The sequence below is a fragment of the Convolutriloba macropyga genome, chromosome 1 (assembly GCF_964194025.1).
Source record: "Convolutriloba macropyga chromosome 1, txConMacr16.3, whole genome shotgun sequence".
NCBI lineage: Eukaryota > Metazoa > Xenacoelomorpha > Acoela > Convolutidae > Convolutriloba > Convolutriloba macropyga.
Genome location: NC_134468.1, coordinates 35,247,464 through 35,273,980, shown reverse-complemented (window position 1 = coordinate 35,273,980; position 26,517 = coordinate 35,247,464). Strand labels below are relative to the sequence as shown.

Genomic DNA, 26,517 nt, shown 5'->3' with positions numbered 1-26,517 from the left:
TAGTAGCAGTTTAGACTTCAGTGTTGTGGCACCAGGATTGACATCCCTTTATTGGTTGGCTAATTTGACCTTTTGTAATGGATTGCAGTAGTTGCAGTTGCACAAAAAGGTCCACGTACAAGAACTGGCTCCAGAGTAATGTCTAGAAAAATAAATCCGGTGAAATGAAATCCGTTTATAATTCGGTTAATCGTTTTTTGTTTAAGTTTTCAATCGCTAAATTTTTGATTTTACAGATAAAAATGTAAAAGTTGACTAAAACACCTCCAGAAATTTTCATTTGCCTTTTTCGTTCTTGTTTGATTTATGTTTGTTAGCTCAAACTGTCTGGTATTTAGTTGATCATCACAATAATGAGTCCTTTCGATCTCCCACTCACAATGTCCAAGATCACTAAAACAACATGGAGCTCGTGATACAAGGAGAGAGGTAGAAATCGCAGCCTATTGAGTCGTCCTTGGTAATCCACTTGAATAGTTCCAAGAATGCACGCTGTCGCTCTGTGTTGAACTTTCTCGATCAGCTTAAGGTCACCTTTAGGCTGTTTCCAGAGAACACTACCGTATGGGATTATAGGAACTATGTAACTACTATACAACTCCTTTTTCGACAGCCAACTCGTTTTGGCTGAAATGTTCCGTTTGATCATTTGAAACGGTTGAGTAGCGTTACCGGCCCGTCTCGCAGCCTAACAAGGCCATGTCAGATTTTTGGAAATCATGACGCCAAGATCGTTCTCTACATCAGTGGGCGAGGTACCTGTCGTTCATTTTTAGCTTAATTTGGTTCTTGAAACAAACATTTTTGTTTTTACCCGTTTTCAATAACAACATCATGTTAGCGTCGCACAACCTGCTCACTTTGGTAGAAACGTTATCTATTTCGAAAAAATTAGCGGCCGTTTGTTAACCGTCCATTGTTTTTGATTGTCAGGAAACTTATACTAGTCTGATCTACTTAGTTAAATTCTTTTCGTTAAAACTCTTGATAAATCTTTTGTTGGATTGTCATTGAGTCAATTTCGTCTTACTTTTGTGGAGAGATAAAAGTGATGCCACTGAAAAGCTCTGAAAAATTGAGTTTTTACTTGAGGATACTTCCATAAATTTTTGTTGCTCTACCAAAAACAATTGGTCCCCCGAAAAGTTGTATATCAAACAGAATTTGAACGTTTTGTTATTCGTAAAATTGAATTGCCCCTTTTGCAACCGTAGTTTCATAGGGTCGAATGCATTTTACTCAGACTGTTGAGCTCTTTCTGACAGTTTAACAGGGGACTGCAAACTTAACGTAGGCTAGAAAGAAAACTCTCTGTATCATTCGGAAACGTTCGGAAAACTTTAGTTAAAATTAATTTGCCTAAAAACTAAAACTTTTCTGATTTTTTACTAACAATTTTTTTACTACGATCGAGCATGAGAAAAAATACAGTTGAGACAAGTAACAGGCTTTCACTGATTTAAGGACGAAACTATATCCGTATTGAATTTGATCTACAATCCATTCAACATGAGCTTTATTTTGAGAATGAATTTTTCTTTTATACTATTTGCATGAAGGTAATTTTTACAGTTTTTCACATCAACTCATAGAAGATTTCTGTTGACTTAGGCAATAAGAGAATTTTTTATCGGATTCTGAGAACTTACTTAATTTGTGTAGATTTTGTGAAAAGAATATATTTTCAATTGCTCTGGAAAGAAGTTTGAAGCAGTTATTGTTATCGTAAGCGTCTTTTTTAATACAAAATTTTCGCCTTAACGTTTTAGAGGTTTTTTAACATACTTTCGATGTAATTTCTCGGGTGTCTTTTTCACGGTTGATTTTTGCGTGATCTTAATTTGGTCTTATTCTGAAATTAAGTCTGTTGCTAAAGCAAAAGCGGTTGTAAGTACTCACTTACGCCTCCCAAGTCTGGTACCCTTCGAAGACTGACATGAAATCAATCGAGAAGATCCAGCAAAAGGCAACAAAGTGGATATGCGGTGGAAACGACGAATACCATCAAAGACTCGAAACGCTGAAAATACTCCCACTCTCCATGTACATGGAAATGCACGATGTTCTCTATCTCCTCTCAATCCTAGAAGGCAATTACTACGTCCCCGAAGACAAACTGCCAAAGCGAAAAGAAAACGAAACAAGACAAAAGCAAGAATTTGAACTCCCCAAACACCGACTACATAAATCAGACGAAAATTTTTTCTTCAGAGCCACAAAGCTATTCAACATCATCAGTAGGACAACGGAGAAGCCAATGACGAAGAAACTTCTGACAGAGATGTACCAAAACTATTTCCACAGAAGCTACAACGAACTCGACAGCTGCACCTGGAGACTTCTATGCAACTGTGGAATCTGCAATCCAATGAAAAAACTCGTGCCAAACGAAAACTGAAGGGTTCCACACCCGAGGGCTCCGACCCTAAAGACTCTCCTACTACTACTACTACTACTAAGAGAAAATTCAACGCCCTGATAGCTGTGTGGTTAATTTTCAATCTAGCATCCCGACGTTCGCAGGTTTGAACCCCTGCCTGCTCTTTCTTGCGGCCATAAAAATTTATCTAGGCTACAGCCCCCTCTGAGTTAAATTGCCTCGCCGGTTGCTAGAACTATATGTCCGACGTTAGTCAGTTTATATGTTTGTCTCTATACTCGATCTTTAAGATTTCCAATCATTATTCTACACACCGCGCTCGCCGAATTGATATGAGAATAAGTAGTCGTAATAATTAAAATTTACCGATTTTTGTTTAAAAAGGGCGAGTCATTTGGCATTTTCTGTCTGGCTTAGACTTGATTTTATTGGTTTTTTCTCATTCATTTTTATTTTCTTGTGCTCTCTTTCGCATCTTTAAGTCGGCATCAGTTAGCTTTATATTTTGAATTAAGCTGGCACAATTTTATGCTTAAAACGTGAGAGCTCGATAAAGACTCAAAAAATAACTATTGCATGTCCTAAAAAATAATGGCTAGCTCAAGTTAACCGGTTGTTCCTATTTAACTAATTTGAGCTCCAGCTGATGCATCAGATCCATTGAGAAAATGGCAGATTGTTTTTGTAATCTGTTAAAAAATTAGACATATTTCGAAAGAAAGTTCCAGATGTTTTAAAAACTCGTTTAAATAATTTTGTGGGAAAAGATTAATAAAAAAATTACTCTAAACTTTGATAGCCGTCTCAAAGTAGAAGCAGATTCAAGATCAATACATAAATGAAGACGCACATTTTTTGGTTAACAAGGAGGCTCGGTAATAGGCGTTCGCACATGATGTTCTGAACCCGCTCCACATTTTTGGCTTAATAGTTACCAAATGTGGAAGAGATAGAAAACTTTTAAAAATTCGTATATTGTTCGAAAATCATTGGTGTATCCGTTTAAAAATAAGCCTCTAGTACAAACAACTAAACAATTTAAATAATGCTACTTTAGAGTGTTCATGATACCTGTCAATAACGAGAACAAGAGAAGACAAACAAAAACATCATTGAAAAACCAGGGGAATTAATTACGACCTAAACTCAATGTCTGTTTATTTTAAAAGAAACTTAATAACAAAGTCAGAATGCCCTAAAATAAAACCTTAACAAATCAAATTAACTGAAATACAACAGAAAAGATATGGGATTCGTCTTTATAGAGGAATACTTAACTAGTTGACAAAACTAAATGGCAAAGTAAAATGAACGCCATCAAAACAATTAGCTATCAACTGAAGCAATCAAATCAAATAGCTTCATTTTTATACCACAGTAGAAAGCAATTGAAACCTGTCATTTTTCGGAACGTCATGCGACTAGAGGCAAAAAACGTTGTTGTTGCTCATTTATATTTCAGTTCTTCGGAACATTATGGACTCTTTAGTTAGCAGGTATTGTCTGGTAACTAAATTAAGTTCAGTCTAACCTTCGCCGCTTCACAAAAAGCGCGCGTGACAAAAGAGAGAAAACAGTTCAAGTTCAGTTGAAAAGTAAATCGAGAAACCTCGAAATTGAGTATTTAACCGCCATTGTTTTTCCCCAGGGACCAGCATAACATGGCGCAGTCTCTAAAATCTCCCGTTGGCGTCCCTTTATATTGGGAATCAGGCGCCAACCCCCCTCAAGAGTGCCCTTCATGGCTGTCCACGTTTAAACTGGCAGTCATGGCGAAAGAAAATCTCCACGTTGATCAATTATTAAGACTAAAGCCCACGGCTGCGGACCTCTTTTACCCTACAGTCCCCACGTATGAAGATGTAATCGAGGGAGCGAACGAAGAAGAAACTCGCAAACGACAAATTGGAAACGAAAGACGACGAGTGGACTGGGAGAACGATCTTTAAGATTTCCACTCATTATTCTACATACCGCGCTCGCCGAATTGATATGAGAATAAGTAGTCGTAATAACAAAAATTTACCGATTTTTGTTTAAAAAGGGCGAGTCATTTGGCATTTTCTGTCTGGCTTAGACTTGATTTTATTGGTTTTTTTCTCATTCATTTTTATTTTCTTGTGCTCTCTTTCGCATCTTTAGTTCGGCATCAGTTAGCTTTATATTTTGAATTAAGCTGGCACAATTTTATGCTTAAAACGTGAGAGCTCGATAAAGACTCAAAAAATAACTATTGCATGTCCTAAAAAATAATGGCTAGCTCAAGTTAACCGGTTGTTCCTATTTAACTAATTTGAGCTCCAGCTGATGCATCAGATCCATTGAGAAAATGGCAGATTGTTTTTGTAATCTGTTAAAAAATTAGACATATTTCGAAAGAAAGTTCCAGATGTTTTAAAAACTCGTTTAAATAATTTTGTGGGAAAAGATTAATAAAAAAATTACTCTAAACTTTGATAGCCGTCTCAAAGTAGAAGCAGATTCAAGATCAATACATAAATGAAGACGCACATTTTTTGGTTAACAAGGAGGCTCGGTAATAGGCGTTCGCACATGATGTTCTGAACCCGCTCCACATTTTTGGCTTAATAGTTACCAAATGTGGAAGAGATAGAAAACTTTTAAAAATTCGTATATTGTTCGAAAATCATTGGTGTATCCGTTTAAAAATAAGCCTCTAGTACAAACAACTAAACAATTTAAATAATGCTACTTTAGAGTGTTCATGATACCTGTCAATAACGAGAACAAGAGAAGACAAACAAAAACATCATTGAAAAACCAGGGGAATTAATTACGACCTAAACTCAATGTCTGTTTATTTTAAAAGAAACTTAATAACAAAGTCAGAATGCCCTAAGATAAAACCTTAACAAATCAAATTAACTGAAATACAACAGAAAAGATATGGGATTCGCCTTTATAGAGGAATACTTAACTAGTTGACAAAACTCAATGGCAAAGTAAAATGTACGCCATCAAAACAATTAGCTATCAACTGAAGCAATCAAATCAAATAGCTTCATTTTTATACCACAGTAGAAAGCAATTGAAACCTGTCATTTTTTGGAACGTCATGCGACTGAAGGCAAAAAAAAATAGCGGCAAAAATCGAAAATTCAATTAACTTTTGTGGGAAAACGGAGTCGAAGCCGTTACAATCATAATCTATTCACTAAACAACACTTTCCATGTTATGGAGGAATTCCAGAAGGAACACCAAGGATTGACTTAGTAACCAAAAACTCATTCTCTAGGGATTGTAACAAGGCATTTGAACCTATTACTATAAACACTTCTAAATTATATGCTACTATATTTATCATACGTTGTTGTTGCTCATTTATATGTCAGTTCTTCGGAACATTATGTACTCTTTAGTTAGCAGGTATTGTCTGGTAACTAAATTAAGTTCAGTCTAACCTTCGCCGCTTCACAAAAAGCGCGCGTGACAAAAGAGAGAAAACAGTTCAAGTTCAGTTGAAAAGTAAATCGAGAAACCTCGAAATTGAGTATTTAACCGCCATTGTTTTTCCCCAGGGACCAGCATAACATGGCGCAGTCTCTAAAATCTCCCGTTGGCGTCCCTTTATATTGGGAATCAGGCGCCAACCCCCCTCAAGAGTGCCCTTCATGGCTGTCCACGTTTAAACTGGCAGTCATGGCGAAAGAAAATCTCCACGTTGATCAATTATTAAGACTAAAGCCCACGGCTGCGGACCTCTTTTACCCTACAGTCCCCACGTATGAAGATGTAATCGAGGGAGCGAACGAAGAAGAAACTCGCAAACGACAATTTAGAAACGAAAGACGACGAGTGGACTGGGAGAACGAGTGTCGAGCAATCCGCAATCGAGGACCAATGATCGATCGTTACAGCTGGGACGACGCAGATATCAAGGTCAAGAGCCTTGTATATCTATCGCTCGGAACAGAAGCTAGCCGAATATATCACCAGCGTAACCCCCATACACTAATCGATAGATGTTCCACAAACGAGCTTATCTACGAACTAGGGATAACATTCACAAGAGCAAGAAACATAACGTTTGATCGCTTCCAGTTGATTACAGTACAACAAAATTCCAATGAAAACTTGGAAACTTTCTTTAGCAGATTACGTGAACTCGGGTCAAAAGCAGCCCTAGGGAACGTCGAAGAAGATCTAATCAAAGACTTCTTCATTGCGAAAATGAATAACTCCGCCATCCAAATGGAGCTGCTCTCCGAGGTGCGCACACCCGCCCAGGTATAGAACTTCGCTCTCTCACGGGAGAGAGGCCAAGAAAACCAGAAGGAGATCCTTCGAGCAAATCCATCCAACTGGAACCAAGTAAACGCAACAACGCAGCAAACAAACCGCACCCAAACGCGGCCACAAACAAGCACACAACGACAACAATCAACACAGGACATACAACCGTGCTGGAGATGTGGAGCACCATTCACACAAGGACATAACATCAACTGCCCAGCCAAAGGAGCACAATGCAACATCTGTAAAAAGAGGGGACATTTTGCAAAACTATGTTGACCAAAGATGCCAGAACGTCCCAGACAGAGACCACCACAACAATCATACAACCAATCCCCAGGGAACAATCAAAGAAGACGTGACGGAACAAAGTCAGGACATAATTCAAGCAACGACAGAGGACGAAATTGAATCAGTAGACCCAGAAGCAACACTTTATCTATAAGAACTCACCGAGGACTGGGCAAACATCAACCTGGTAAAACCAAAATCATACCGATCAGTAAGAAACATCATCGTAAACAAAACACAAAACGATGAAATATGGATCCAAACAACATGCAACAACTCAGAAAATAATCGAGTGGCTCGCAGACACTGGATCGCACCGAAGCTTTATCAACCAATCCACTGCAAAGAAACTTATGACAAACAACCCCAACATCAAAATAGAAAGATATAACGAAAACGAACGATACAGATGTTTCAACAACAAAGAGATAAAAATCAAAGGTTTAATCCATTAGGATATCACATCCGGGAATTGTCTCGCAAAGAGATGCCAGATACTTATAGTGGAACAAAATACTACAAGTCTGATGGAACGAGACATGCTGCCAAAACTGGGCATCAGCCTACAACAAACAAAAGAACAAGACAAAAAGAAACTGAAACATCCAGCACTCCCCAGGGAATCATTTAGGGATTTTGACAAAGATTCAGAACCAGAGCTCGATATTCAGTACAAAGAGGACGAACAACAGAATACCGCCCGACGAGCATTTACTCCGGACTCCTCATATTCAGAGAACGCGCCGCTGCTTAGCCACACGCGCGTTCCTGAAGAGCAAGCTGCACGAGCCGCCCTGATCCAACCATGCCGTCCGAATCCAGTAAACACCGAACCCCTGGGGCACGCCGACGTTGTCAAAATGGCAACGGTCGATCAAGGGAAACAAGCTCGACCAACACGAGCTAAGCAAAACCCAAAGGGCAAAACCAGAAAAGCGGATCAAAAGAGCAACATCATTTGCCCAGAAATCAAAGGAAGCGGCCCTAAAACACAGTCAATCAGTGCGCAACGATAAAAGAAAGCTACTCTATTCTAGCTCATCCGAAAACAAATCCCTGCTAAAAACCAGCCCTAAGCAACTACAGTCACCATCCACAATGAAGACCTTCAACATTCGCGAGACTCCCGGGGGACCCACTTTTTGCATCACAGCATACTCGGATGCTAACAATTTCATGAATTCACCATCAACCTCTGCAGCAACCCCCGGCGCCAGCCAAGCCCGATCAACCCCACGCGTTGATAGAATCGTTGACAACATCTGGGAAAGAAATTCTCCGAAGAAACAACCTGAGAATGACATTCCTATCGAAGTCGTGTATCTCGACAGCTCGAACTCTACTGGCAAACAAACACACGAGATAATCCATCTGGAATCCACTCCAGACGACGAAACTGACGCAGTCCAAAATACAGCAAACGAACTAGTGGAAGGCGATCAATTGGACAATAATGAAACAGAGGAACATGAAGGAGGCCCACCAAGCGCCATCTCCGATATTCACCCAAGAGACTTCTACGACCCAAGCGAATTTTGATACCAAAATTCTTTCCTGCGGGGGATATGTTATGGAGGAATTCCAGAAGGAACACCAAGGATTGACTTAGTGACCAAAAACTCATTCCTTAGGGATTGTAACCAAGCATTTGAACCTTTTACTATAAACACTTCTAAACTATATGCTACTATATTTATCATACGTTGTTGTTGCTCATTTATATTTCAGTTCTTCGGAACATTATGTACTCTGTAGTTATCAGGTATTGTCTGGTAACTAAATTAAGTTCAGTCTAACCTTCGCCGCTTCACAAAAAGCGCGCGTGACAAAAGAGAGCAAACAGTTCAAGTTCAGTTGAAAAGTAAAGCGAGAAACCTCGAAATTGAGTATTTAACCGCCGTTGTTTTTCCCCAGGGACCAGCATAACATTCTAAATACAATCAATTGAGCCTTTCCTCAGCGCCCTTAATCTGTATTTAACCTGTCCTTAATGTGATAATCTGACAAGACTGAAAAAGGAACACCAAAAATGGGAAAATGTCCAAAAATCAAAAACAATATTACGAAGACTCGTAATATCGAAGCAAAAAAAAAACCATTATTTAAAAGATGAAACACAAAAGAAGTCTTTATACTAATTTACTAGAAAGAGTTGTTATTCAACTTTTAGGTGACAGATTTAAGATAAAATATGGCTACCATCAAAAACATTAATTTTAAAACATTTTTTTGAAGTCAAAAGCTTTCAACAAAAAATTAGATTAACTTGGAACTTCTTAGGAAACCATTTGGAAATGCAATTAGTGAGATTGAGTCAAAAGAGTACAAAGTAACGAATGAAGTCAGAACTCAGTTTCACAAAGAAAATTACGCAAGAATTATTTTACGCAAATTTCAAAAAAATTTACGGAAAGAAGCCTAAAATCATAAACTTTTCACTGAAGCATTAATGTATTTTAATTGACCTTAGTTTTTACCCAAATTTGATCTGCCACTAATTGAGCTTTGATTTGAAATAATTCTGGTCTGTAAAAGGACAGCGATAACAGAATGAGAATGCAGAAATCAACGATAAACCCAAAACAGGCTTTCCTATAGCTATGGGGCTGTTAAAAAACGCAACCTTTCGAAATAAAAACCGCGATCTGAGTAAGCATTTTTTTCAGCAATTTTCATGTCCCCACTACCGGTAAATTTGGACAAAGCGGGCTAGTGAATCATTTTTGGTGCTATTTTTCACGAAAAAATTAAATTCTGAATTAAAATTTAGATAAAATAGGCGGTTCCAGCAATTCAACAAGTTTTATCTTTTAATGTTGAACCATTATGATTATCGGTAACAATTTTAGCGAAAATGTAAAGAAAACAGCGGAAGTGAGGCTAACCTTCACAAAACCTTAAACCTCCGTAACCCTGGGGAAAAGGGAAATTCAAAAAAAAATTTACGTTTGACAAGCTTTCTAATGATATCACTCAAAACTCTGAACAATGAATTTATCGATCGGCTAAATTTACTGAACAGAAAAACCAGTTGAGCATATTGTTCATCTCCAACTAAAGAGGGTCGGAGAATGAGTTGTATGGTTTTCATTTTAATTTTGACAGATGGGAACATTATGAGCAAACACATAATACCAATCCTTTCATTACTCTTGCCTTATTATTTCAGTATCTGGGAATTTCACGACGTCGGACACCGGATCAGGATTTAAGGGCGCTTAAAAGATACTTAGCTGAGATATATGAATTGAAAAATTGATGCGGTTTTCTTGTTTAATTGGCTATTAGATTGTCTATGGCTCCTAAGTTGTTGATTTCGATATTGATTTTTTTGGATAATTTTTCGCGTTCTGATAGCGAATTGAATTGCACTCAATTATTTAAATTCCATGTTGATAACTAATGCATAATTAATATGCATTCCTTAATGCGCTTGATTAGTAAACTTTAGGTTCTTTATATTGAAATTCTGTTGCAATTCTTCTTTCTTTGTTTCTGAAATCGCCTCTCGATAAAAACAATCTTGTTGAATATTTAGGCTTATCTTGGTTGCAATGAGGTTTAAGCAATATCATCAATAGTGTAAAAATTGGCTTAGCAGTTCGTACCTTGTTAATATCTTGATGTATGCAAAAGCTCCTAAGCAAAGCCAAACGTTGAACATAAATTTTCCCATTTTTCATAACAATTTCCTCTTTTTTCCGCATATCATTTGATATATTTTCTGCTAGGCTGCTTTCTTTTTCAGTGGTAAAAGACTACGTGTGATTGGTCATTTTATGTAGCTTATTTTTCTCGTTTTTACCCAATAGAATTTAAAGCGAAAATAACGGTATTAGTAGCAAAGCAATTTAAACTTCCTTCTCTGCGTGTATTGGTTCTTTATTCTCCAAGCTTTGTGAATCAACATAAAATTTGACCGAAGAACTGTTAGCTGCAGTGGCGATTGTTGCTGTTATTAAACACTGTATTGATTTAGATCTTTATTTAAATGAAAAGTTTAATCGAATGATAACATGCTGGTCAAAATTGTAATTTCTGCTGTACAAATATAACCTTCAGTTTGTTCAATTAAGCTTTCCAATTTTTTTCTGTTTATTCAACGCTGTATTTATTTTCACAGCGATGTTTGATCGTTTGACCATTTATAATAAATGATTAACAATTATGTATCATTAAACTTTTCGTATCATTAAAATTTGCTTGATCATGGATGCGTTCTTATCAACAGTGAATAAAGTCAATCAAACGGCAGCTCCTGATTTTCTAGAAGTTCCACTATCTCTGAGATTTTGCGATGCTTTTGTATTTTTCTGCATCTGGCTTCTAGCACTTTTCAGCACGATAGTAATTTTCTACCTATTTAGCAAAACTGTATCACTCAGGGAAGTGTCTGGATATCTAATGGTCACTCTTACAAGCATTGATTTCTTAACTGCACAATTCTTTTTATTTCCTAGTATTTACACAATTGCCGCTCATGAGATTCCTTGGTCAAATTCTGTCTTATGTGACATTCAAGGTTTTACAAACGTCTATCTACAGAACTTCAAGTCCTTGACAATTACCCTCTGCGCTTTGGATCGCGTATTTTCAATTGCGAGCCCATTTTCTTATGGACACTATGCGACAACGCTCAATTTCTGGATCGCGTTCGTCACAATTGGCTGCCTGGCATCAATTTTACCGATCATTCAGTTCGCTTTTCTCGGATGGTATGGAGGCCAGGACATAGATTCTGGTATTTGTTGGGCAATGTCACCCGACCAGAACTCGACAATGTACTACATCAGCATGGTCCTGAACGCATTCATGCCGGGTGCTATAGTTCTTGTGAGTTATGGAACCATCATTGGAATTGTCATCTACCAGAGGTCAACAATCCAGCAGCAGGATTTGAGTGCATCGAAACGATCCAGTCAAGATGTCCGGAATTCAACAGTACAGGCTGGTGTCACATTTCTGGCTCATTTGGCAGCTTGTAAAATGTTGTTCATTGTAACCTTGTTATATTTCCTCACATTCGTTCCCATAATCGTGGCCGATCATGCTTTTAGCAATGATGCCGAGCTCTCAGATCTCGTTTTGTACCATGTATGCAACTATTTCTATTACGTCAGTGTATGCATGAACTTCATTATCTACTACAGGATGAACAAAAACTTTAAACAGGCGTTCAATAAACGAGTGATTGGTCTCAAAAGAGGCAGGAAATCAGATTTGATGCTGTACAATGAACCCACTGCTGCCCAAACAAGACTAGATGTTATAGCGTGAAGTTCCTCTGTGTTCATGTGAAAATTCTACTGCTGTTATTTTATTTACATTGTCATTAGACTAGATGTATAAAACTCAATGCCGATTGGCAGTTTATTCTTGATAGTGATGTCATATTAGTGTTGTATTTAATCGGTATTCAAATAAATTTTTATTAAAATATACGGTTCAGATTGGCTTGATGAGGAAAAACTACGCTATTTTACGGTGCTCATTGGTGGTGTAATTGGTTCTACCTGTAAAAATACATTTGTTGACTCTAATGCGGAATCCGAATACTATTAAAAGCTCGGCATTTGTTTGTATTAAAATCAGTAAACAAATGGAAAATATTTGAATAAATAATATTTCAAATCCACGCCCATCTGTCAATCGTGGTGGTCAAATTTTGGTTTTGTAATTGTTATTTGCGTACAATTTGAACCGCAAGTTTCTTGTAAATTTATGCATCTCGAGGAATTCTCGGCAATGGGGTGGTAAGGTTTTTTGTTGATTTCATAGGTTTTATATGTACGGTACCTATGTACGTTGACCATTGAGTGGCTGCACTTGGTCTCTGCGAAACGCACAAAATACTGATTTGTCCTTTTTCTCGCGTGTTTTTAACCTACAGCTTAGTATTGTGAGTAAAGCACCGCTTGGTTTTTAATTAAAAAGCTTTTCTACGAGTAACAGATGTTAGAACTTTTAAAAGTTTTTTCTCTGCCATTGGTTCATAGTGGCTTGGCAACAAAATACTTGACATATGATATTTGTCGAATTGCAATGACATCCGTACGGCTCTTTTCAGAAATCTGAAGTTCCAAAAATTATCAATGAAAGAACGTTTTGAAAGCAGCCTTTCTAATTCTGAAGAACGATGATTTTTCCTGTTACCAATCGCAAAAGTTGTATCAAAATTCTTGAAAATTATTTTTTTCACTAGTTCTTTGAAGTGTTTAAAAATGCTCACTGTTCATACGTTTCGATGGAATTTTTTTGCTCTAGGAAACTAATGCATTTTTTGATTAAAAGTTTGGTAAATATTTTGTGTTCAGTCGATGATATATAGCATTGCAATAAAACATACAAGGTAAAGAAATAATGATCAAAACATTAGAGTTATGGCAACTTAAGGTAGTATTGGAAAATATTGCTAATGGGCGTCATATTGTCTTAAGAGTCACCAGCTGCACTTAAATACTCATAAAGTGTTTTTAAATTAAATGTGAACAAATCGGGCCTGAAAATCTAGCCCTTATGAACACCTGCCTTTTGTAAAAGAAATGTGTCTGACTATTCTCAACTTTAACTTGTGGACTACAGTTTCTGTAAGAATTAGTGTATTGTTCGAAAATTGTAAATTATTGTTCCGACCCCTCTTGAGGGGGAGGAACTATATACTCAAATGGGTTTTTTTGTTCAGACAATTTTGACCGATCGATATATTCATCGTAGAGAGTTGAGAGTGATATCATTAAAAAGCCCCTCCAGCGTAAAATATGGAATTAAAAAGATTTTTTTGTTTTTTACAGGGAGTTATCGAGGTTTTAAATTTGTGTATAATAGACTGATTTCCGTTGTTTTTATTCACATTTTCAGTTAGTTCGCCTAAAGTTTCGTCAATTTTGCTAAATTTTGCAATACTACTGTTGTTTTTTTAGAGACAAAAAAGTTTTGTTGACTATGTCGATTTAATTTTTGGCTAAATAAATCAAAATTCAGCCTTTTTCATCAAAAGGCAGAAATAGGCTTCTTTTGTTCACTTTGATTAAATTTGTCGGAAGTACACATCCAAAAACAACAAACACAATCTTTGTAAAGTACAAAAAGAGCTAGTTTTACTTCCATTTCCATTGTGAGTAGTCTAGAATCAAAATTTTTCCGTTTTCCGCTAACTTTATGATGATCAAAAACGCAGAATTTATTTTTGATCTTTTAACTAACAATTTATCGAGATCTAAAGCATTCGAAACAATTGAGTGTTCTAAATGGACGCATAGCAATAGCAGGGTTGATTTTGGTCCAATCTTGGACTGTTACAATCCAAAAATAATTCGGATTGTAATCAGTCTTTTTCAAAAAAAAAATTTGATTTTTTAATGTTAAGTAAAGAACAGAACAATCAAGGATCACTGTTGGCAGGTCCAAATGGTTTCCTAAACAGTTCTAAATTATTATATCTAGTTTATTTTCTCGAAAGATTAGGGTCATTTTGACTTTTAAAAATATTTGCTTTTTACTTAAACAATGGCTTATTGAATTTTGCCTCCATTTTTCTCTTAGTTTGCTCAAGTTGTAGCTTAGTGTTAGCAAAGAAAGAACTTTTCTTCCTTCTCTTACTGTTGAACTGAAATTTAATATTTTTGCGGTTCTACTGGTTTGGTATTGGCCCATTTTTTGGTATTGGCCCATTTTTCACGCTTTTTTTTCTCGTTTTGTTACATTATTGACAGTTTTCATATTATATTTTTGGCGTTCAGAATAGGGCACAATTGAACATATAAATTTCTTCAAAGGCGCAGATTATGGTTTTAACGGCTTCGACTCCCCTTTGTCGAAGAATTAAATTAATTTTTTTGCAACTGTCGTTTTTTACTTTGTCTTTCAAGTCGTTTGAAGATACCTGAATAATGTGACAGGTCTCGTTAGTTTTTCATGGTTGAAAAAATGAGCCTCTATTTTGATTAAATAGCTGATGGCTTTCATGACTTTGAATACAATTGCTTACAAAAAACAAAAACTTTGTTTCAACTTTTTTTAACTTTGTTCAACATCGAATTTTTGTTCTTTTTCTCTCTATTTGTTACCTAGTCTTTTTAATTACAGGTGAGATATGACATTATTATTTTCGAAGGAAAGTGCTAGTTTTTCAAAATCTAATGTTTTCAAAGATTTCGTTATGAATTTATTGGCTTCGACACGGGTTTTTCGCACAAAAAGTTAACTAATTTTTGATTTTTGTCTATAATTAACGTTCTTTTTGTAGACGTAAGACATATTTTGAATAGTAACTGGTCTTAAGCGCTTCCTTTGGTCGAATAGACGAACCTATTTAATTATCTCATTTTGTAGCTAATGGCATTCATGACTTTGAAAAAAATTGTTTTTTGTCTGAGAATTTGTAATTTGTTATTTGTAATTTGTCTAAGAAAGACAAAAGAATTACTTAGTTTTGCCCTTTTTCTCTTTTTTTGGTCTGCGTGTTACGTATTTTCATGAGAGGTCATATACCACATTTTTGGCGTTTGAGGAACGCTCAATTGAACATATTTTGAGGAGAAAATATGGCTTTACGGCTTCGACAGCTTTTTCTCGCAAGTTTCAATTGAATTTTTTTCTTGTCTCTTTTTTGTTCTTTTTGTAACCGCATAAAAATTGATTTATGACAGGTCCGAACGCTCTCCTATGGAAGTGTATGTGATTATAAACATGCTGGACGTTTTCAATTGCTATCGAATGGTTTTCATTACTTTCAAAATTAATTGTTTTTAAAAATATAAACCAATTTTTATCTTTGCTGTTTTCTTTGTTCTTTTCTTGTCTAATTGTTACCGAGCCTTTCTATGGAAGGGTCCCGTATCTTTTTTATTAGTGAAGTACAAGTTATTTTGTTTAGTTTCAGTTTGATCCTCATTTGTTCTATCTGTTCCTCATTGGTAGACATTTATGCCGAAAATGTGGATGAGCGGGGTCGGAACTTTATGTGCAAACGCACATTACCTATTCTCCTTGTTCGATTTAAATCTGGGCGTGTTTCTTAATTTTGTGAAAAGTAGTTCGAAATTGCCGTATCAATTGCTGACTGCAAATCAAGCGGTTCAAAGTGTTTTTCTTCCAAATTTAACATTTCAGATCCCTTCTCAAGGCAATATATTTTTGCCTTGACAAATTCTGACAAATTTCAAGTGACAAATTCTGACAATTGACAGTCTGTAGCAAAGGCCCGAATGCAATAATATCGAGGCAGTGTAGCATATTTCAACTATTTGGGACATTTTTCTTTTGTTTTTAATTGGCCTATAATTTTCTATATCCTTTTTGTTGGTGGTGTTCATGAAAAGTATTTTTTTTAATTCTGATATTTTTTAGGTAGACCGTGTGTATTTGAAATTTTATTGTTTTGCTTTTCGCTATTTTGCTTTGTTGCAATGATTTTTGCTTTGCTTGATATTTTTCTTCAGCTATTTCATTCGAAACCCGGCGGTAAGCGAACCTATTGAGTTCAAACTAAGGGAATTGAGATTCTTAATTGAATTTCGAGATTCTTACGGTAGCCCAGACTGATAACAGTCTTGTTATTTATTACGCTCGAATTTATTACCTTTGAATAATTTTGAGAAAACGGATTTGAAAGCATCGAACGTAAAGTTGCAACGGAAAACAAGACAGAGCTTTTGAGTAATTTTAAGTGTGCATGATGAAATGTCGAACAAACAAAACTTCATTTAAGATTTCAACCAATTTTGGGTGCGCTTGCCTATAATTTGATGCAAGATGCTTCGTTATGAGCCAGTAATATATAAGCCACTAATAATAACTTTTAGCTGCATTAGTTGAATTGTTTTGCACCTATTTATGAATCACTAGAATAAACGCTCGCGACTTATTGCGTTTTTGACGCTTTCATTGAGCCGATATACTTGGCGTTTGTTCTATTTTCAATCGCTTCAAATATCTTGATTCATTTTTTCGAGTCTGACGAGAAAATAACTATTTTTCTCTCAAATCATTAACTGCTTTTTGAGCTCATTTGAAGTGATCACTTTTGCTTCCAAAATTTACTGTTTGTTTGCATAGATTTTTTCCGTAGATATTTGTTAGCTTAGATAGGAAGAGGCAAGGGTACAGAAAAATTAATTATAAATAGGAGTTAATAGTTTTAATCTGATTGATCATATCATGATGTGCAATGGCGCATTATCGAGCCTGGAAGTATAACTTTGATCAGTTGAGAAACCACAAGAAATATTTAGATTTCTTAGCCTCAAATTCTAAAACGAGATTGTTCTTTGAAAACAGGTTATGCTAACCATATTTCCTCGATTGAGAAAAAGCAGGCAAATTTGTCAAATACCGCATTTGCATTTTTGACAGTTCTTACATTTTTCTTAAAATGGTTATCACTTGTCTTGATGGCCATCATTCTTGAGCACGAGCTCCATGAGCCTTGCGTTGCTTTCAAATCTTGAAACTTTCTCATCACAGTGTTGAGTTCGAATATGTGCATTAGTAGCATGAGTGGTTCTGTTTTCTTTTCATATTAGCATCTTTTACATCTATCATTTAATCGTTCAACATGAGCCTACTCGGTAAATTAAAGTTCAGGTTCGCATATACTTGGATAACATTTTCAGTCAAATGATTTTTATTTAAGGCTTTTTCTTGCGGCGATTGAGAAGTCTGCTGTTTTAAGCTGTAATGCGGCGTTGAGAAATGGTGTCTATCATTTGTAGTTATGCTCTTGGGGATTTGTGTCGGGAGCGGTTGTGCAAACATTTACAATTTTGAGACTGGAGGATCTTTTATGTTCACGTCATCCCTTATTTGGTTTCCTTTGATATTTAGTTTAATATCCATGTAATATAATTTCTGGTCACGTTAGTCTGGTCAAATTGTAACAGCAACTTTTAGCACACTGTTTGGTTTAGATTATAGCATGCGATGCAACATTTAGGTGGTGCTTAGACGAATAAAGAAACAGCTTACTGAAGGAGTACCATAAATAAAGTTCAGGTAAATTTACCTGAAAAAAAAACGTGTGAATTTACCTGAATCGTTCAGGCGAATTGTTCCCACCTCAACTACACTTTAAGTTAACTTGAAATTTACCTCAAAAGATTCAGGCGTTGACTGATTTTTTAAACTGAACTTGCCTGAAAATTGCCCGTACTGTTCAGGTAAAAAGACCTGAACCAGAAAAACTTGTTTCAATTCTAACAGTGATGAGCTGTATGATACTTTGTGTCAAAAGTGTTTAATAGTAATTTTCTGAATGATAATTCTCCCTAACTATAATTGAATGCCGGGAAGTCAACTTGTTCAGCTCCCGTCCATTTAAAGTGCTTGAAATTGTCAGGGGATTTTTTATTGCGGAAAATTTCTGACAAATTTCCACAATCGATTGTCAGAAAGTGTATGAATTGGAGTGTATGAATTGGACATTCGAGTGTATGAATTGGTTATATCAGGCAGAAGGTTTGATATTAGAATGTTCTAAAATGACTTTTGCACCCAATTTTTCTCATAGTTTGCTGACGTGCAGTGTGGCAGCCAAATGTGGACAAAAAAAACTGCTCGTTGGATAACGCATTTTGAAAGTTAAAACTGGGCTGAAAATTGTAAATCTTTTTATGTGTTGCTTTTTATCCTTGGTAAACAGTTGCTTGATTGGATCAATTAGTTCATTCTTCCGACCTGTCCAATAACACCTTTCGTGATGGCATTCGGAATGAGTGATATACTGATTGCGGATGTTTTCGGATACAAGAACAACCGTGTGAAATGCAATTTTCTGAATATTATGCTTGTAAATAGGTTCCAGTTTTCAGTGGGACTGAGAATCAATTTTGAAAAATGCAGGTAAGATGAACTTATGACATTGATTTTGTTTTCTTTTCTCTGCGAACTGTAAATCATTGTTTTTTCTTTTCATTGTCTCGTGCGTCAACAGCTGACAAAGTGAGAACAAAGGTGTGGTTTTCATGCTTAATTGAATTTGTTTGCACATAAGTTACAGACAAAAGCGTCGCTGTTGACATTGAAGAATCGAAGCGCCGATTTTCGATAGTTTGTTTGTCAACTACTTACAAGTTGTTTTTACCAAGATAAAGTTCTTTTTATCTTTCTGCTATTACAAATCAAGTCTTGTCTAACATGTAAACGCGATGAAAAAACAGTTAATCAGCTCTTGTGGTGGAAATGAAGTCCCATCTCATCATGTGTGTCTAATGGCAAGTCAGGCGTTCCAAAGTTACTTTGACAAACATCCTGTAGATTTGCCAAAAATGTTTACAAATTGGCATTTTGATCAGTTTATTTTTAGCAGTGGTGGTATTATCGCTATTGATGGAAAATTTCGACCGATGTTAAGAGAATGCTGTAATCGTGGTAATGATACAAGGGCAGAAGAAACCTCACTCGCATTCACACTCTTTTTCAACTGTTTCATCTAATCTTGATTATACGTAGATATGGTTTTAGATATGGTTTTCTGACTGTTTGGAGCTATATAATTTAAGCTGCCGTAAATGGTGCTGAAGCCAAAAAAAAATAGCTACGTCATCGGAGTTGAAAAAATTGTCAGTCATTTCTACGGAACCGTTTTGATAGTTTATCACCCAAATTCTCTGCTCAATGATATTCAAGTACGCTGCTCAATGAAATTCAAAGATATTTCAATTCAGGCAGTTAGATTAGCTTCCACCCAATCAAAGGAGGAAGTAATTTTTTTCTTGATTTTTTCAGTTTGGGGGTTGGGTTTTTCTTTTTAATAATTTGTCCCTAATTTGGCTTTGTTCTCTTCCACCCACGTGCATGAGGTCACTTTTACCCCACTTAGTTGAAGGGAGAGTGAATGCTCAACTGGGTTTTTGGCCGATTGATATTTGACGCAGAAAGGCATGCAGCGGCATCATTAGAACGTTAGGTACCCGGCGAGCGTAGAATTATTTTTAAGGAGGAGTTTTCAAATTTAGTCGTTTTCGCGGAGTTATCGAGGTTCTAAGTTTGGGAATGTTTGCCTAAATTCCACTCGTTTTGTTCAATTTTCTTTCATTTTACTCAAATTTTTATAATTTTTAATAAAACATGATGAGGTTTTGAACGATAGAGTTAGTGTTTTTAATTTTAAAGATATAAAAAGATTGCTGAATTGTTTGATCCCACTTCTTCAACTAAAATTTTGGGTCAATTTTTTTAAGTTCAGTTTTTTTCTTTTGAAAAATGGCAACAAGTCAGCCACTATGTACACTTTCGTCCGTATTTTACATCTGCTTTCTAAGGGAGTGTTCTGGAGTTCGAAATTTGCAGGCTTCTCACTACGTTAAATTGATTTTTTATGCAAAATGCAGCTTTTAAATTTAAGTGGCTATTTTGATGTTTAAAAATGGATAGCTTGATTGATTCCATATCTAACTGTTTTCTGAACTGTGTCACTATTTGTTTTCATAAAAAATTGCGATTATTGAGTTGTGCTCTGTCTCATTAATGACATTGCTGCATGGCTCTACCATTAAGTAAAACTGATTTTATTTTTGTTTAATTAGTCTTTATCAGTTTTTTTTAACATTGACAGCATTTGTTTTCAAAACTTGTTGATCTTTGAGAGTGGCCAATGTTCGTTGTTTTTGGGTTTTTTGTTAGTCACCGTATGCCTCTTCGATCTTTTAAATCAATCTATTCGTTGTCTAAATGGTAATAGTCTGAATATAATTTTGGATTTAATGTCTCAGGCGTCAGCAACTCCAGAAAAATGAGAACAGCGTTTTTAAAAGATCTTTATTTTGTTAAATTTTGATCGTTCTGGTAAAAGTATTGTTGACTATCTAAGGTTGTCCTACTAATAAGGTTGATAACGAGTCTTTTGTTGAATTCTTTGAATTTTATTGCAGAACTGATTTTTATGCTGGCAAAGTGAGGTGTTTCCTTGATAAAATATTTTCTGAATGAGATATTTTTGGGTTGCTGTATTTTTAAAACGAAAGTGTTGATCTGTTCTTTTTTGTACTTTCTAGTGAATTAAAAATATCACCTCACGGGTAATAACATCACTGGTATGCATCTCGGTCAATGTTTTAGAATCTCTTAAATAATTTGTTCCCTATCTCTGCTTCTTTTGGTACACAATAGAACCACAAAATAGGATCAGCTGAGATGGAACATTATGGGGGAACGCACATTACTGAGGCTCCTTATTGAAATTGAGATGCGTTATTTTCTGCTTTGTTCTTCGATCTGTTGTGTCTGATCATAGAAGACTTATGTCACTGAAAATTTTTGTTCGGACCCCCACTTTAGTGGGGAGGGAGGAACTATATACTCAACTGGGTTTTTTTTTGTTCAGTCAATTTTGGCCGATCGATATATTCATCGTAGAGAATTGTGAGTGGTATCATTAAAAAGCCCGTCGAGCGTAGAATACGGAATTAAAAACATTTCGATTTTCGTTTTTTACAGGGAGTTATCGAGGTTTAAAGTTTTGTGAACATTCGACTGTTTTTGTTCACATTTTCGGTAATTTTTGCTAAAATTTGGCACAATTTCGCTAATATAATTCAAAAAAGTCAAAATTTTTAACGGTAGAGGGTTGTTGTTAACGTTAGAGATGGAATAGAGTTGCCGAATTGTTTGATTGAAGTTTTTTTTGGCTGTTTTTTTTTTTGATAAAATTTTCAAAATTCAAATTTTTCTTCAAAAATGGCGCAAAATATGCTTTTTGGTCCACTTTGTTAACGTTTGCTAGAGTTGGTGATCTAGAAATCTTAACAAAGACTCCCTAATCTCAAAAAATGCGCTAGTTGCAATTAGGCGCCGTATGAAATTCTACTGGAATTAAAGCTTTGCCGTTATTTGCAGATTTAACTCGATAATTATACAAAATGCATTGTTGTTTTTTTTAATATTTGAAGAATTCAAATGCAACTGCTCTAATTCGCAAACACTTGGAACACTTGGTCGGTTTGCTGGGCGCGCGAAAAAATCAGGGAGAAGTTCGATAATATCGTGGATTCTTAGAATCAGAGACTTTTTGGTTTTTATTTTGGTGCTGCCTTTTTTTCAAAATATTTTGCTTTTGTTCTTTAATGTTAATTACTGACAATTTTTTTTATTCACAGCTCCGTTAATGACAACTCCAATTTACATAAATTTAGGGACGAATGTAGATACGGTTTGTTTTCAGCGAACCAAAGGGTTTTATGGCTTTGAGGAAGAGTTTTAGTAAAATTTAACTGAATTCTTGTCTTTTGCCTTCAATTGCTATTCTTTTGGCAGTCTGATTTTTAAGTTTAGCCACTCAAAGATCTAAATTTCTTCCTCAAGAGGTGCAAATGAACCTTTTCTATTGAGTTGGTTGCTACCTAACTTCTCTTATGTTATTGAATGTATTTGTTTTAAGGAAATTTCTGTGTTTTTTTTAACTTGTCAGTTTTTTATATTATTTTAGTCATTTTGCTTATTCCCTGTAAGCACAGGTCAAACTTTCCTCCTTATGGAATACAAACTTATTTTGTGGCGGATTGTTTTAACAGAAGATTTTCTTGCTTTTGGTACTGCGAGTTTTCATACAAAATTTTCTGATTTTTGTTCATAATTGCCCATTTTTGCTGTTGTTTTGAAACTGATTTTTTTTTGTTTTCGTAACATATGGTTTGGAGGGCTGCGACACAGTCCTCCCGCAGAATTTTTTTTGCAAATGATTAATTCAAATGATTTGATTCATTTTTTATTTTTGCCCTTCATTTGTTGTTAATTTTTGTTGTCATATGCCAAATGTTGTGTAATTAAAGCTCTCAGTGGCCAACTATAGATAAACAAATGAACTTAATAACTGCTATCGGTAAATAGCTAATGGTTGTTTTGACTTTTGTATTAGATTTCTTAGAAAAAAGGGTAATAGTATTCTTCAACTTATCCCTTTTTGTTCTGGTTTGCGTTTTTTTTTCGTATTTTACAATGTTGTATCGTTTTTGTATATTAGCCTTATTATTTAGAGCTCTTTTTAATGTTTTGTTGAATCAAACATTAATTTTTCTGTTGTTTGAACGTTTTAAATGATGTCTTCAGGGCTTAGACAATTTGTTTCAAGAATTTGTTGAAGTTTAGATACCTCTCAGTTTTTGTGGTTCTTTTTGTTGTCATTTTGTGATAGTCATTTTACAAAAAGACGTTATGATAATCAAGGAGACGCAAATGAAGATGTTATATTCTCGCGGGTAATATCTTACAATTTTAATGGCTTCAAAACTGGTTTCTTAAAGTTGTTTGTGAAACTTATTAGTTCAGCTTGTATTTAATGTTATTTCATAGTCTTATAATTTAGTCTCAATAATAACAGTCGCAATTATTTTTCCAAGTAGTTACAAGACAAACTGTCTACTTTTTTAGTCGAAAGCTTCTGTTGGCTATGAATTTTGAAAATATTTGTTTTTAATAGAAAAAGAGATAGATTTTTTGAGATCTGCCAATTTCGTTTCTGTTCAATTGTAGCTAAGCATCTATATATACAATTCACATCATTTATCTTTTGAAATACAGTTTGGTCTTCATAACGGTTTTATTTTCCTCAAATAATCTTTCTGCTTGAAACAACCAGTTTTCATAAAACCAGTTTTCGTGATTTTTGCATATTTGCCCCTTCTTTGTAGGTTTTTGTTTTTTTTTCACAGTATCACAATAATGGGCGTCATTTGATTTACAAATTGAGTCGCCTGCAAAAAATGCAAACGAAGATTTTTATTGTTTTTAGTGATCAGCTTAATATTTAATTGATTGGGGGGACATCGTTTTCGTGCATAATTTTTCGTGCAAATTTTTCGTTTTTGCCTGTATTTGTTCTTTTTGTTGTCGTATGACATTGCCTGGATAATGAAAGGCCTCAGTCGATCTCTATTAAGATATAAAAGACTCTCTTAATGATTTCATTTGATGCGTAATGTTTCTAATCAATTCGAATTTAGTTCTTTTTTTTAAAAAAAGCAATGTTTTAATAAACTTTGCCTCTTTTGCTCATTTCTAGTCGAAATGTTGCCGAGTCGCATTGAAGAAAAATCCCATATTTTGTTCCAAAAAAGTACCGGTTAATCTTCTTAGAATAAATTTTATCAAATGCCATTTTAATTTGGTTAGTAGTGGTTTTCAAAAAACGGACAAGTAGAGTTTTTGTCGCAATTAATATTTGTAACTATTTGATTTTTTTGCCGTCTTTTCCGGTAGTCATATTATGGTAGCCACAGGTCTCATAGACCCTCTAGAGTAGATTGTTTTTTTTTCTTTTGTAGTTTGTTGAACGATATGTTGATATGTTAATTTTTTTTATCTCTTCCTCATTTGGTAGACAATTAAGTGAAAAATGTAGATGAGCGGGGTCGGAACTTAATGTGCAAACGCACATTACCGAGCCTCCTTATTTGATTTCAAATTAAATTGTTGCTGCTAATTGAAAGTTGTTAAATTCAAAATGAAGATCCGATGAGTACAGCTGCTAACAGTTCGGAAAACTTTTTTTAAAGTGGACAGTTTGATTGATAATAGTCCGCTGTACCTTTGAAAAGATATTCAGTTTGTCAGTTGTGAACTTTTTTATAGTCCAGATTGAAGTCTCTTGCAGCCTCTTTCCTCTAATCGTTTGTCAGCTATGTTAGTTCTAATACAGCCAGTTGTATGGATTTCGTTCTACAGATTACAACCTTTTAACAAATGATTTTAATTGATAAGCGACAGAAGAGTTAGAAAATCTCACTCCAGATCATTTTTTGAAGGCAAGTTAACTTTTAGAACAAAATTGGAACGCCTCAGTTGAACTTTATCTTGGTTTAAAACCATCAGATTAGAAGTATTGTCGTCTCATTGTAATTTTTAGCTTATAAATTGCTTTGTATTTGGTACTGCAGGTCTAAAAAGCTGAACTAGCTATCTCTGATAATCTGCTAATGCTGTTACTCTGAGTAAAAAGCCTGAACCAGTTGCTTGTTAGCGCCTTTCTAAAAGGCCTGATTTCAAGCTGTTGTTCTTTTTGATTATGACATGATGAGTTAAAGTTGATGAATTTGCTCAAGGCGCTTTTTCATAGCTTAACGAAGTTAATAGGTGATTTCGATTTTCCACAGTTAGTTCGTGATAATTTGTGAACTAATTTGGAAAAGTTGTTGTCAGTTTTTGGCAGCTTTTTGATCAGTTCACTAACTTTTCCAATGATGCTCATTAAACTGTTTTCGAATATAGATTTTTTGTCGTTTTTTAAATTGGCTGCGGGTTATTTTTAATAATACAAGCATTTTTTCAGTATCTGTTTTCGTGACCAAACAATTGTTATAGCAATTTCTGCATTATTGTTCCGACCCCACTTGTGGGGGAAGGAACTATATACTCAAATGGGTTTTTTTTTTTTTGTTCAGTGAATTTTGGCCGATCGATATATTCGTCGTAGAGAAATGTGAGTGGTATCATTAAAAAGCTGGTCCAGCGTAGAATTCAAAAGTAAAAAGATTTTTTTGAATTTCGTTTTTTTCGAGGAGTTATCGAGGATTGAAGTTTTGTGTGAACATTGGGATCTTTAGCATGATTGTTCACTTTTAGTACAATTTTCTTCAAACTAAGATCTTTTTTACGAAAACATTAATTCAAATTTCTATAAAAAGAATAAATTTTGAGTTCGTAAAAGTTGAATGCAAGGCGATAGAAAGACTAGTTCTGGTCTCATAGGGAAGTTCACTATCAAAAAAAAATCGAACTCTAATTGAGAGCCCTTTTTTTAATAAAACTTTTCTCTTTTTTGCTTTTTTAAGTCACCTAGAGACAAGTCACATTTTATATCGACGTTCTATTAATGACAAAACTCCTTTATAGTCGAATGAAGCGCAATGAACAAAAAACGTCGTTTTCAAGGAATTGCTCATGTTTTTTTTTGGCTTCGATTCTGAGTTTTCGTAATTTTGAATGAAATTTTGAATTTCTTTTTGAAGTTTTACTATTTTTTTTGGAGTCCTATGGTAGGGATTCATTGACTAACAGTGCAATATGTTCCATAATGAGCATTAAGTGAACATGTCTATTTCATTGAGGGGGCGGCTAATGGCTGTTAAGACTTAAAAAATAATTTTTCGAATTTTTTTTTGAATATTAAAGAATCATAATCTTATTATAGTGAATTGTAAGTCAGTCCAGGGGTGAGAGCACCCTCTTCCTTCCTACTGCAACCAAAATTAAACTGGTTAGCGGTTTTATCTTCTATCTATTGGTTATATGACTTCAATGACAAAAAATTTCAATTTTTTAAATTTTTTTTTGGATTTTTACGTATTATTGGTTACTTTTGAAATCTTATCACATTATCCAAATATTGACAGTTCCCATTAGCTTAAAAACGATGTTCTGTGGATGACCAATAAAAATTTTAAACAAAAATTTATGGTTTAAATGGCTTCGACACGTTCTTCTTGCACTTTTCTACTGATTTTTTGGTTTTCTGTTTTTTTTTTCTCCTGTTTTAATAGTCATTATACTTACTGTGATCTCATAATGAATACCTATGCATGACAAACATAAATGTACTGCCACCGGGGCATCTTTGAGCGTTTTTATTGACTTCCGTTGAAAGCTATTGAATTTAATGTCT

General features: G+C 35.1%; 2 protein-coding genes across 5 annotated transcripts in view; one reads left to right on the top strand and one right to left on the bottom strand.

Moving 5' to 3' along the window:
* The window catches only part of LOC142348446 (uncharacterized), a 118,004-nt gene extending 105,639 nt beyond the window's left edge, over positions 1-12,365 (top strand). Inside the window, exons 1-2 of one of the 4 annotated variants that reach the window (XM_075399827.1) lie at positions 10,397-11,053; positions 11,387-12,365. In XM_075399827.1, the coding sequence (XP_075255942.1) occupies positions 11,682-12,203 (522 nt within the window). In that variant the 5' untranslated portion in view covers positions 10,397-11,053; positions 11,387-11,681 and the 3' untranslated portion in view covers positions 12,204-12,365. Of the gene's footprint in view, positions 1-10,396; positions 11,062-11,386 lie in introns of those variants that run through there. The other 3 variants (XM_075399810.1, XM_075399836.1, XM_075399818.1) reach the window with 3 other exon arrangements.
* The window catches only part of LOC142338233 (uncharacterized), a 232,055-nt gene that overhangs the window by 133,082 nt on the left and 72,456 nt on the right, over positions 1-26,517 (bottom strand). The gene's annotated exons all lie outside the window — the stretch shown is intronic.